The 13077-nt window shown below is 38.7% G+C and overlaps 1 protein-coding gene across 6 annotated transcripts in view; it reads right to left on the reverse strand.

Moving 5' to 3' along the window:
• The window catches only part of DENND1A (DENN domain containing 1A), a 189819-nt gene that overhangs the window by 23590 nt on the left and 153152 nt on the right, over window positions 1–13077 (reverse strand). For all 6 annotated transcript variants that reach the window (XM_061476666.1, XM_061476663.1, XM_061476665.1 and 3 more), the window contains exon 19: window positions 8848–8979. In XM_061476666.1, the coding sequence (XP_061332650.1) occupies window positions 8848–8979 (132 nt within the window). The remainder of the gene's footprint in view (window positions 1–8847; window positions 8980–13077) is intronic.

Genomic DNA, 13077 nt, shown 5'->3' on the forward strand with positions numbered 1-13077 from the left:
ACCTTTCTAGTCAGGAATCTTCCATTACGTAATGGAGAAGTAGACAGTAAGAGAAGGAAATGAAAGCTTAGTGCCTATAAACCCCTGTTTTCCATAATACTGAGTAAGAACCTTTATTTCAGGCATCTGAGTCATATCTAGTGTCATGGGATACTGCCAAAGATGCACTGGTCCATCCCAAAGCCACTGAGAGGAAACTCACTCTTTACTAAAGGGGAAGAAAGGGGTTTTCTGCATGTCTACTTTTGCCAATTCTTTCTCCTGGCTGAGACAAACTCTGTCCATTCTCATTAAGGGTAAAATTACCTTTTCATGGTGCATCTAGACACAGAGCACTGAGAACTCCTCCTCATTTGGCAGCGCTGATAATGCCCATCTATTAATCTCAATACTGTGCAAACAAACTGAGAATAGCTAACTTTTGAAAATACTAGGTATTATAACGTACAACATACCACAGTTTGCTTTACACCTAGGACTTACATGATGCTAACACGATATAGATTTCTGCTGGAACCAAGAATGAAAGCAGGAGCATGACATCAGGATCACATAGATCTTGTCAAGTTAAAATGTCCCACCAGGATGAGGCAAATAGGCCTCTTAGCTACAACTTATAATCTGCTTGTTATGTATTATAAACAGGGACAGCAAATCCTAAAACCATAGGTAACCCTACTGTGTATTATTATTGTTTATAACTGATGCTATTCTAAAAACACAGGGCTTAAATAATAAATCCCTTGGCTGTAGAAATAAATGGTATTTTATTTCTTTTGTCTGCAATTACAGAAAAAAGGAAGGACTTTGAGAATTAAATGGATATATTTTTCTATGTGTACAGTAAGTGTTGAGCAGACCAACAGATTCAGGCCATGCCCCAAAGCAGCATGATGTTGATGGGAGGAATATTATGTAGCAGCGGTTAACTTGTAATGGTATCTATGGTTTATCTGTGGACCTGTCAAGACTTCCGATTACTTCTGAGTTCCAGTGACAGGAAAGTTCACACACTACAAAAAAGGTGTACAAAACCCCAAAAAGATGATATTAATACAATTTGAGATTGTGACCACTTAGTTCTTTTATCTCACTTTTTATCTGCTGTGCAACTGAAAATAAATCCTGACATCCTCCCATCTATATGTGCATTCAGGTCTTCTAAAACACCGTAAAAAAACCTATTAAACTGATATTATTCAACACTTTCCAGTTTGAAGACTCCTGACATTTTACAAAGGAGACAACTGTCAACAGCCTCTTATTTACCTGGCACAGATCCCAGCTGCCTGTAGACCACAGTTTGAAAACCACTGTTAAGCTCTATGTAATAGGCATCTCTTCCCACAGGAAACAGATGCCTACAGAACACCAAATACTGAATTCAATCTAGAGTCATTCTAGTTCAAAAAGCCTCACACATTTTGTTTCCTTTTTGTTTATACATAGTGAAGTCTTAGATGACAAAGAATCATACTGAGGACAGCTAAATATACAAGCCAGGAGGAGGCTAGCACTCCTTAATCCAGTTTCTGACTGGTCTGTTCTGTTTCTGTAGTGTTTTGACACACTTGTCCCTTGCTGAGCCTTCCTTTTGCAGGCTGCTTCCACCAGCAGTGCTGTCTGGGGAAGGGGGTAATTTGCAATGACTCACAAGCTTCAACTCATATACCATTTTTTGTTCTGAGAAGGTATCAGAGAAAAACCAAGACATTCTACTTACAGAATAGACTTCCAAGTGAGTTTGAGATCCTTGCTTCTACATAGAACCCCACAGCCCATTTTACCTGCTCTCCTTGTCCTTCAGGAAAACCACTGGTGACTTAGTATCATTTTTTGTTATTTCTTTGACATTTTGTCACATCCTTTACACCTCACCTTCCACACCAGATTTTTTCCTGGATCCTGCAGTAACAGCAGAATCCTGCATTGACAATGCCCATGCCTTAACTGTAGCGGATAACTCTGTGAACACACAGGTATGTTCACAGTACTAAGGCATGTCTAACACCCAGAAAATAACATATCCTGTGGACTCTACATTGCTTAGCCTGAAAGCAGCATAACTTTCATGTGTACAGAAGGAGAATAAATCACAACTGTCTGTTACTTTTCTGCATGATGAAAGGACCATGAAAGAAAGCTCCCTTAACTCACTGGACCATGTCCCCTTTTGGGATTACTAGCCAAACACCAAGGAGGTTTTGTTCAGAATTGTTCAGAGAGATAAACGAGGGAAGGGTTTGAGAGAGAATCTCATTGAGATGATGCTCCAATTTCCAAAGAACTTCTACCAAAATGAGGTGTATTTTGCAGTGGCTTGTTTTCATTCTGTTTCTCAACATACATGGATGAAGAGACATGTAAAAATCCCAGACCCCAGGAATATATTTATCCCCATGTGTTAAAGTCTATCCATCTACTATCTCAGCAGAGTTTAAAATCACAGCTAATAGGTTAACAACTGTTTTTCTTCTGCTTCAGATGAAGAATATCAGAAAGCTGGGGGAATATTCGGCTTCCCAATTTGTACTGACTGCTCACTGCTACCTGCAATGTCTGTTTGACAGGACTGACATTTTGTACCGCTGTGAGATGGGAAAACGTGTGACATTTTTATTCATGGTGGCGTACGCCCTTGTAATGATCAGCCCTGGTCGATGTGCTTACTGCAGCAGCCCCGAGCCCTCGGAGAACAAACAAGAACCGAAGGTGCCAGCAGTTTGGCTGCCTTATTAAACATCACCAGGATTCTAACGAAGAGCAACTGCTGGAAAATCTCACTGTCAAATCCTCAAGGACATTGTCAACATGGAACTAACTACATATATTTTTCATTTAAAATACTGGAAAATCCAGTAATGCAATACTAAATTTACAGAAAAAAGCCGTGCTATTTTGTGTGTGTTTTCTTTTTTAAACTGGTCCTTTTGTCAGCCTTGCGTTGGCCTTTCTGTTGGCCCAATACTAGAAATCTAATCAAGATCCTGCAACAAATGGTTTAAGATGTTGGCAAATGGGTATATCCGTTATGCTTTAAGAGCTATTTTCCTCTAGCATGCAGAATACTTGTACAGGGGTGGAAAAAAAAGATGGTCTCTCATTTAAAGAGTTCTATAAACAGCAATGACTCTTTCACTCAGCTTCATCATTCACTGAAGAAGTCTACAAAATTAGGGGATACTCCTCTACACAAACACACAAAAGTACATGGCTTCTCTGTCTGTAGCAGGGCACTCCACAACAGTTTTACTAGGTAATAATCAGTCCACCTCAGAAAGGCAAATCCCAAAAATGCCTGGCCGAACTAGCAATCACAGTGGGGTTAGCAGTTAGAAGAATCATATGTTTCACTTACTCTCTCCCTTTAATCCTCTAGTTTAATCCAGGGGCCCAGAGGTCAATTCAGGCAGTTCTGGCGTAACTGCACGTATCAACTTTGTAAGTAATACATAAGAAGCTTCTGGATGCTGATCTACATTGATAGACCAAGTAAGTCACCCATAAGACACTCTGAGCTTTTCTCAAGTTGTCAATCTAGGTGATTTGGTTAGCCTTGCATGTACTGATGTATTTATTTCATATGTATGTATTATTTATAAAGCACAATTCTTTTTCCACATGCCAGCAGTGATGGACCAAGAGACAAGATATGGGTTCCTCAACATAACAGGACTAATAAGGAAATTTTGCAGACATGTTACAGCTGCTGCTGCTTGTCACAGAGCCCTAGGAGGTTGGCTCAGACACAGTATTTCCTTCATATGTCCAAGTGTTATGGCATCTGACTCACATGTACCCAGGGCAGTATATTTATTCTGAACATCCCTGTTTAAGAAGTGCTTGAAATGCCAAGACAGTTGGAAAACACTAAAAGCAACAGCCCAGGATGGGCTTTTTTTGTGGATGAATACATCTGTTGGATGCAGGATTGAAGCTACATAATCTTATGGCAAAGCATGAATTTCTACATAGCATGAGCTACATGCATACTACATTGCTGTAGTCACTGCAGAAGACAACAGTTGTCCTGTTGCTCATTAGAAAACACTGCAAGTGAGTGCATGAGAGGCAGTAACCTTTGGGGCTGCTCTGCAGGTAGTGTGCATCTTACTAAAGAGAGCGTCAGGTCTCACTTGTCAAATATTTACACGCATGACAAGAGTGCAAGCCTTTTTAGTTAGCTAACTCCTGTCCCACGGATTGCCATTTCCACAAATCCTGCACACCACAAAGCAGAATTCCAATCAAATGAATTATTGACATTGGTTTTATTCCCTTGACTAAGAACACAGTCCCCTAAGAATCTGATGGGATATCTGAGTAGTCTCAAATAGGCACTAGATGCACAAGTGTTTTCGGGCCAATACATTTGCCTTTCTTGCAAGGTGACTTTTACTAAGCAACAGTGAATTTCTTTCTGAAAGGAAAAGAAAGGAGTGAGAAGCAATGAGGGCAGAAAATATGCTTTCTGAAGACAAAATAATTTTAAAGAACTAGGCTTATACTTTTGCTAAATCCATAAAGAATCAAATGGAGACCGGGAGGGAACTCCACATGGCTCAGCAGAAAGGAACAGGGAGACCATACTGCTCATCAGTGGGGATGAGTGGAATGGAAGCTCATTTTCTTAATGAAGGATCTCTACTGTCAGAACAGTTCAGAGTGGCAAGAACAGGAGGCTGGCTTTGCAACCAGAGCATACAGTTGCAGGAATACTAGAAAATGAACTTGTTTTCCCCTTTCCCCTTTGGTTTCTACCTCAGTGCCGCACAATGCCTGCTGTGATCCAGGGGAATCTGCTATTGTTCCAATGCACCTGGGTGTGAAGGGAGTCACAGGGTCTGGCAAAGGAGCCTTCCTCCCTTCCTTGCTTCATCTCTTTTACCCTGGAGATAATCCCTCCCTGCTGCCTCTGGCCTCAGTGATCCCGTTTTGCATTTCTGGAATGTAGCTGCCTGTTTTTCTCCCCATCTTTCCCCTGACCTCTTAATGCCATTTAATCTTCTTGAAGAAGAAACCTGCCCTACAAAGCAGAGCTGTTTGTTCTGCACGTCTAAGTGCAGATCATGAATGGGAAAAACAAGTATGTTCATTTACAGCAAATCATCAAACCAGCAAATAAGATGGCAATTTCCATGTTATGTCCTGTAAAGTTGAACAGCAGTAAGAATCAGCTAAGAGAATTTGGACAAGTCTTTTCAGTGTCAGATAAGCTGCTGTAGTATATATCTTTCATTTATTTCACAGTTGTTTACATTAGCCCCCTAATTGTTCAAGAATGGAATATGATTTCAACTCTTAGGTAAAGACATACTTGGAAGAGTCTTGTATTTTATTAAGCTTTCCATTTTGGTACATAAATGGAATAAAATATTCCATTTTCTGGTAAATAAAGCAAGACACAGAAACATAAACACACCTAAGCTGACAAAAGACATTCTAATTATAATAGAAACAATTAAAGTGCTGAACAGAAGTGCCAGTATAACATACGCCTAATGAAATGATAGCCTTTCCAAACAAATGATGTTTCCGGCAGCTTATCATTTGTTGTTTTAATTGTACTAGATGAGTTGTGCTAAGGGAAAAGAATGTTCCCAGGTATAGCTTTGTCCTTTCAGACTCTGGGCTCAGCCCCCCTTGTGCCTACACCTCTTCTCAACAACTCATGGGATGCCTCGGCATTGGCAGTGATCCTGTATGAGCCAGAAGGCTCTTGTAGAGGCAGTCAGTGCTTCCAAGGAATAGCATGAAGGTTTAGTTAGGGGCAGAGAGGTGGGAAGGTTTGTGGATAGAAGCACAAGCTTCATTAGGAGAAAGACGTGTTTAAAACAGGCATATTTTTGGAAAATACAGTGCTCCTTTTACACCACAAGAAGGTTTTAAGACAAAAAGCTGGAAGCAAGCAATGATAACACTTTTGCAAAGGATGCTTTCTATGGCATGGCATCTTTTATAATTAACCTTACTTTTACCCAAAACAGAGTACTATTTAGCACTACTTACTATTCATTTGAATCCTTTTCTTGGCTTGACAACTGTTCCTTCTTCTCCCTACACATTAAACCTTGGTCGCCTGTATTGCTCTTGCTACTTGTTGAGTACAGTTGTATTGCCTCAGAGCCCATGATGACAGTTCCCTATATTTGACTGATCTGAGGGTCAATATTAAAGGTACACTCCAAGCAAACCAAAAAGCACACAAAGTCAAACTGGAGAAAAAGCTGTGGTCACACTTTCCCTTCAGTTTTGTTTAAATCTTTATTGCATTGCCATAGGCTGTCAGGCTAAATCCTTCTTTGCACCATTCAAGGAGAGATTTCCCACAATGTCCTAGTCATACAGAAACCACTGTTAAAACAATTCAGTAATAAACAATCCATCCTCTCAAACAATGCCTGATAACCACTGGCCATGATGAGCTACACCACTGCAAAACCTCACACAGCCAGGTAATTGCTGCTAAATCTCTGAGAGCAATCAGCTGAGGTGCTGTGCATTCAAAGACATTGCAAGAGATTTTCCTGGTATTTTTTGTAGCCTAACAACTGCAGCTACACAACTGTATTTGGAAAAGCTAGAAACTACCTCACTATAGGGTGAGAGATAATGAGTTAAAATTAAAGGTTGCTGCTGGCTTGCTAGCCCATCCCCCTTTAGCTAATCTGTCATGTAATGAAGAGAAGCACCTAGCATAGGACAGCTAGCTGCCGGCTCACTTACAGCGAGCTGATTAAGAATGTTCAACCAACAGCAGACTGCAGACCTTTCCAACGAAAATAAATAGACTGTATGCAAATGTGTTTGTCACTTTGACAGCATGTCTCAATTAAAGCATCTCGCTGCTGTTGGTAGGCTCTCTCACTGCAGTGCTATGGACGAGGCTTACTGCATTACTGATACACAGGGCTTGACCCTAATCCGCATGCATGCATTTTAAAAAAGTCTGCCTTTGCCATATACACTGGCATAATACTACCAGACGTAGAAAGCAAGTGACAATGAGAAAAAAGCCTCTTTCATCCTCTTCAGTTTATAAGAGCTGTGAATGCACAAACAGCCCTTATTTCAGAGTTCTTGTGGCTTTTTAATTGTTCCCACCTACTGTATTCTAGACAGAGTTAAAAGTGACACTAAAATCTCTCCCTTTAATCACTAGTTAGAAGCTATCTCCCATTTAAAGAGTAAATGTTGCTGCTTTTTTTCTCCTCAAAGCCTTAATTTATATTTCATAAACCTGAACATCTTTTCCTTTTGAATGAAAGTATATTTCATTTTCTTTTTGGAGTTGGGCTAGCAGGAAAAAAAAAGCAGCCCTGTGAAAGGACAAAGGCTGTAAGTGGGAGAGCCCTACAGTTGCTAAGTTAGATCATTTTTTGGAAACCAACATTTGTAATGTAATGACAGTAATAAGCGTTTAGCAAGTGAGCCCTTCACCATAGCCAGTGGCTCAGGAAAGCTGATGTGTGTTTCTTTTGACACAGAGAAAGTGATCATTAAAAAATTTGAAAGTGACCGCTAAAAAAAGCTCATGAATTTAAACCTGCACTTTCCACTCCATTATGTATTTCATTCATCCACCAAAACATCTGAACCACCCATACTGCATAAAAACCTAAAGAAAAAAAACACAATGTAGATTATAATATTATCTGGATTTCTGACTGCTTTAAAAGAAACGGAAGGTTTTCCTGCTAGATGGCTACATTTCTCCAGTAGCCCCAATTCTTCTAAAGTGTATTGGCACTGACAGTAAGTGAAAAATAAATCACTCCTGCAAACACTTAGTTGGAAGAGAATCGGTTTAAATAAATTAAAAAAAAAAAGTCTCCAAGAACTTAAATTTCAGTGGTGAAAGTTCTGCAAGAAAAAAAGCTAATTCTAAAATGATTCAGACAACATTGCTCTGAACAACGACTCTATCTCGTGTAGCCCTGTCCAATACCTGAACAGTCAATGCAGCTATACCAACTTTATTAACAGACACTTAGCTAAAGAGCTGGTTTACTTTACATCTTAAAATTCCCAATATTTCACATTTGTTTTCAAGTTACACTATGTTTCCTTTGAAGAAATCAGATATTCACTCCTGTTTTCTGATCATTATACTGCAAAAAATAGATCCGGAGAAAGAAGAGAGAACTGTGAACACAAATAATGTTATTTTTTGAGTCAGGCTGCACTTTACAGGAGAACACTGGCAAACTGATAATAAATACTGTACGTTTTCCATGAAAATCACAGCAACTACAAGGTTTTCTAAATAACTAGCTCTTAAAAAAGCCACATGACCAAACTCACTCTTTTGCAGACTTATCAAAAGAAATCCTATAAGAGTAACTAATGTGCATAGCTCAGTTGTCAATACTGAAATACAGAGAATAAGCTATTAATTGATTTTTCCATCTTAGTTCATAGCATTTAATTTTCAGAGAATGTTAAAATGTTTTAATAGTTGGATGTTCTATATTGACACTAATGATCTGGCTAGATAACAGGGAACATTTTAAATCGTATTTCCTCAGTCCTGAGGGCTATTGCACTTTGCATGCTATAAGAACAGCAAAATAGTTTACAAAATTGCTATAATAATTATGCTTCCTTCCCCCATTCATTTAGAATTTATTTTCCTCAAAATCATCATATGAACAAAAAGAATCAGTAAACCCCTGAAAATTCAGGTTTTAGAACCCCATTTAAACAGATACATCAGAAACAAACCTGTAACAAGGCAATTCAGTTACAAAGAAGAGTTAAACACTAGTCATATTCATTATTGTGACTTTTCTCTGAACTGTTTTCCCTGAGTGACACAATATAAAGACACCTAACACTAAGACATACCTGACCAAAATGTACTGTGATTGGCCTTCGGTCTTCTCTTAATTTAGGGTCCTTCTTCTCAACCAGTGGTGAAGGTGCTGTTCTTGGTAGGGACTCGTCTGGTGTCACAGAACACCCATTCTCAGCAATGTCCTGCATGGTAGGAGAAGGTGAATAGCATGGCCAGGAACATTCTTGATTAAGGGTAAGTGGAACAAAGGAGACACTAGAGGATAACGCTGACTAACAATTTTGATGTTAGGGGAAAAGAACACCAAAGTACAAAAAAAGAAAACATCATTAGAATAAAACATTTTGTTGTACTTTGTCAATCAGAGCTTGTACACAATCACTCTCTGCTCCTAATAGCAATGTTGCACACAGATACATTCAATAAAATGTCTGACTTAAACATGCGAAAGCCAGAAAATACATAAGGAGAAAAAAAAACCCCACAGCTTAAAATTTCTGTTCTAGGAACAAATTCAACTGGAATTCAGGGACAGGGCTATTCTTTTTGTAAACCTAAATGAAAACAGTCATTCTCTTTACGTACTTCATGAACTATATGCAGCAGAACAATTACTTTTAGAAGTGGTAAGGAGGTGAAACTCACAACTTAGCTTTGCATTTTATCTTTGAGTCTGTGTATACTGAATATGCCTTCATGAGATTGTATAAAACAAACTGCTGCCTAGCAGAATGCTTTTTTGTTTTGCTTTTGACATTAGTCCTTATCTTCAGAAGTGACCCACCAACCCAGGCTGGAAGACTTAGCAAGTGGAGGTATGGTATATGTAACATGGGTTTTGAAAAAGACAAAGGCATGCAGACATAAGGAATCAGAAGAAAAAGAGTTTGAAAGTCAGTTGAGAAATAGTCTGTAACGCAGTGGGCCCCAAACCTTACATCTCTTTGCAACAATGTCAAGGAAATAATGCTGGGTAAATATAGAGAGAAACCTGCACACACTGTAGCTCTGCAAGACTGACCTAAGGTTGGCTGCTGACATTGCCATGGCTTTGATTCACTGACCTTTGACATGCCCCCTCGAGCTTCCGCCTTGCGAAGGTACAATAATGAGACATGTAAGCTGATGGCCAATTAGAAATGGTTCTTTTGGACACAGACTGACCTAATGTGTTTAGGTCAAATGAAACAAAAAGCTAGATGGACTTTCTAAGGGGCTTTGTCTGCTCCACAGAGAAGCCGGGAGACCTTTTTAGATCCAGCTGGCAGAGCAGTGGTTCACCAACATGGGCATGAGGATCGTGGGGAAATTAACAACTTGGTCAAACTAGAGAGAAAAACTTTTTCCTCCCCCCATCCTCCAGCTGAACAAGGCTACCTTGTCTTTAAAAAATACAACAAAGGGCACTGGATTAGCAACAAAGAGCCCCAAACCAACTCAATGACAAGAAAGGTAAGCTTCTGTCAAACTCATACTTTAGCTCCAAAACAACAACATGCTACCAAGGGATCTGGTCAGTTTTGGAATCACAGAACCTATGGCAGCAACCTACACTGTTCTACATTAAATAACAACTTGATGTACTCATCTCTATACAAGCATAGACATATTAAACGGGCACCAAGCTTCAGATGTTCTATGCATATGCTCTAAGGGTGTCCAGCACATTCAAAGCCACCTGACCTGCACTGAATAGTGGAGGTTCCCAGAACATCAGAGCTTTCAGAGTTCCACTTGAGACTGTGGCTCCAACCAAGGCAACACACAGCTGGGAACCACAATACATAATTACCTCAATGTATAAACAGTGCTTCCCCTAACAACTGTTTGTTCAGGTGAAATCTTCACTACCTTTTGAAGGAAGAACTTCAGAGATTGAATGATATGTAAAGTTTACCCCGTAAACTGAGCAAGGTTTTATTCTGTTTAAATAAGGATTAGTAATCTTTCTAGGTACCTTTTGTAATGCACTACAAATATTGTCTATTAGAAGAGCAAATAGCACATTCCAGAGTGTCTAGGAGGATTCTCCAGGTTATTTTACAAACCTTGAAATGAGTTGTTTCTAGTTGTACTGATAATGAGTACTGACAGTAGCTCATTGATAACAGACATTAACTGAAGCCACACAGGGCTCTAAGTAAAATATTGTTGAATATATTAATGCCAAATGCCCAATCATTTATATAAATTGTCTTTTCCAGAAGCTTTCGGTAAGTTACATTCTCCTTACTGAAAGTTGAGGACGGTACCATTCATATTCCTCCTTCTCCCTAATTCTATGTAGTTAAGCTTCAAAAGAGCCAATAACAGAGTGAGCAACTTGACCACCATGGTCTATTTGTGAAATGGAAAGAGCAGCCTTTAAAAAAAAAAAAAAAAAAAGGGGAAGAAGCAGCAAAAATAAAAAAAAGAAGAAAGAAAAAGAAAAGGTACTGTATCAGATACAAAATAAAGCTGCCATGCTGTATCTATTAACAATTATTTGCTATCACTCATAAGAATCCTCTGAAAACTATTTCTGTTGCTTTGAAATACTGTACCACAAATGAACAAGGGATGGAAATAGAGCCCCATTCAATCTCTACTATCATATTAAAGAAGGACCTTACACACACCACAGTGACCTCTCAACAGGTCAATCCTGCATTTCTCATTTGCAATTCAAACCCAACACTGGAGCAGACCAAGGGCAAAATGGGCTCTTGATTATATTTAAGAGGTCACCATTGCTATGCAGAGTTGTAGGAAGCAGACCTCTAGCTTTATTGCATTTTTAAATTCTATCTTGTACAGAAGCTGCTCATATTTGGCAGGAAAACTGGAAAAGGGATGTTTATATTTGACTTTTCTTTACTAGTGGCCTGCATACTTTTTGTATTAATAATGGAAAATAGTATGTTAAAATGCATTGGATAGTAAGTTCAGTTTAAAAATAACCTTAGGTTATCCTTAGAAGATGAAAGAGTAGCATCCCAAATTTAGCAAAAATTAAGGATTTAATGATGCCAGAATTTTAAACTGTTAACACTTGCACACAATAGTAAGTAAATGCATGAAAAATACAATGTTCTCAACATGAAAATTGGTGAGGATGCACTAAAAGAACTGTCAACAGAGCAGCACAGACATTTAGATTAAAAATGAGGGTGGCCAAAGCAATTTTTGCTATTTTTATCACTTCAAACAGAGCAATACCTCATTTTAGAGTTTTCTTCCTGCCTTGTGTTCAAAATGGAGAAGACGATGGGTAAAAAAGAACAGACTTAATGAAGAAAGGAGAGGTAGAGCAATGTGTCAACTGCTCTGAGAAATCTTTAAGCTGTTGTGAAAGCACAGGCTGTACAATCATGTTTAACCACCTTACTTACAGAAAGGCCGCATAAGAAGGAAGGTGAAACAAAATTGGGCCATTTCTTTGTAAATGTTAGGTGTGTTTTTTAAAGACTGCTTGCTGCTTGAAGGACTAGGAAGACAACCATCATAAGAAAAGAATGCAAAGAATGAATGAGGCATTTCTCAGCCTTTCATACAAATGTCAGGGAATAGCACACAATTATATTAGCATTTAAAACACAGGAAAACAATCTGGTCATTTTATGCAGCTCCAACTGCTTCAGAAATGCACATGAGAAGGCCAAACATTTTATTATTCATGAAGGTTATATCCAGAAGTGGTATGTATGGAATTACAGAAAAAATTCCATGTACATGAAAACTGCTTCATGTTTCTAGTATTTTCATACTATACCTAAGTGGTCATACAAAAGCTGTAATAACATAAAATAGCATTAAAAGCATCTGAAGCAACTTTATCCTCCTGAAAAACATTTAGCAATCTGCTGCAGTATCTGAGAGCGAGCAGCCTTTGGATTGTACACGCAGTTTGATAAGCCGGTAACCTGCCTGCACAACAATCCCTGTGTATTAACACTTTATTGACATATGCAGGTAGATTTCTGTTTGTGTCACAGGAATACATTTGCAGTGATGTCTTAAGACAGTGGTCTAGGAATTTAGAGAAGAAATTTACTGAGATGTCACAGATTAAAAACCACCAAACAACCCAAAACTATTTGGACAAATTGAAGAAAGATTTCTGAGTAAGAACTCCAGTTCTAGGAGAAAGTTAGCTACCCTGTTTTTCCAAAAAGACTAATAGCTCTGCTTCAAAGAATAAATAGAATACCTGAAATAAACCCAAGGTAGAGTTAACCATCCATTCATAAGGTATGTATCGATATGACCATACTTTTGGCTTAAAACAAGCAATTAGTATT

Source organism: Pezoporus flaviventris, unplaced genomic scaffold, assembly GCF_033815535.1.
Source record: "Pezoporus flaviventris isolate CSIRO_AGI_PZ_B2104156 unplaced genomic scaffold, CSIRO_AGI_Pfla_v1 ptg000097l, whole genome shotgun sequence".
NCBI classification, from domain to species: Eukaryota; Metazoa; Chordata; class Aves; order Psittaciformes; family Psittacidae; genus Pezoporus; species Pezoporus flaviventris.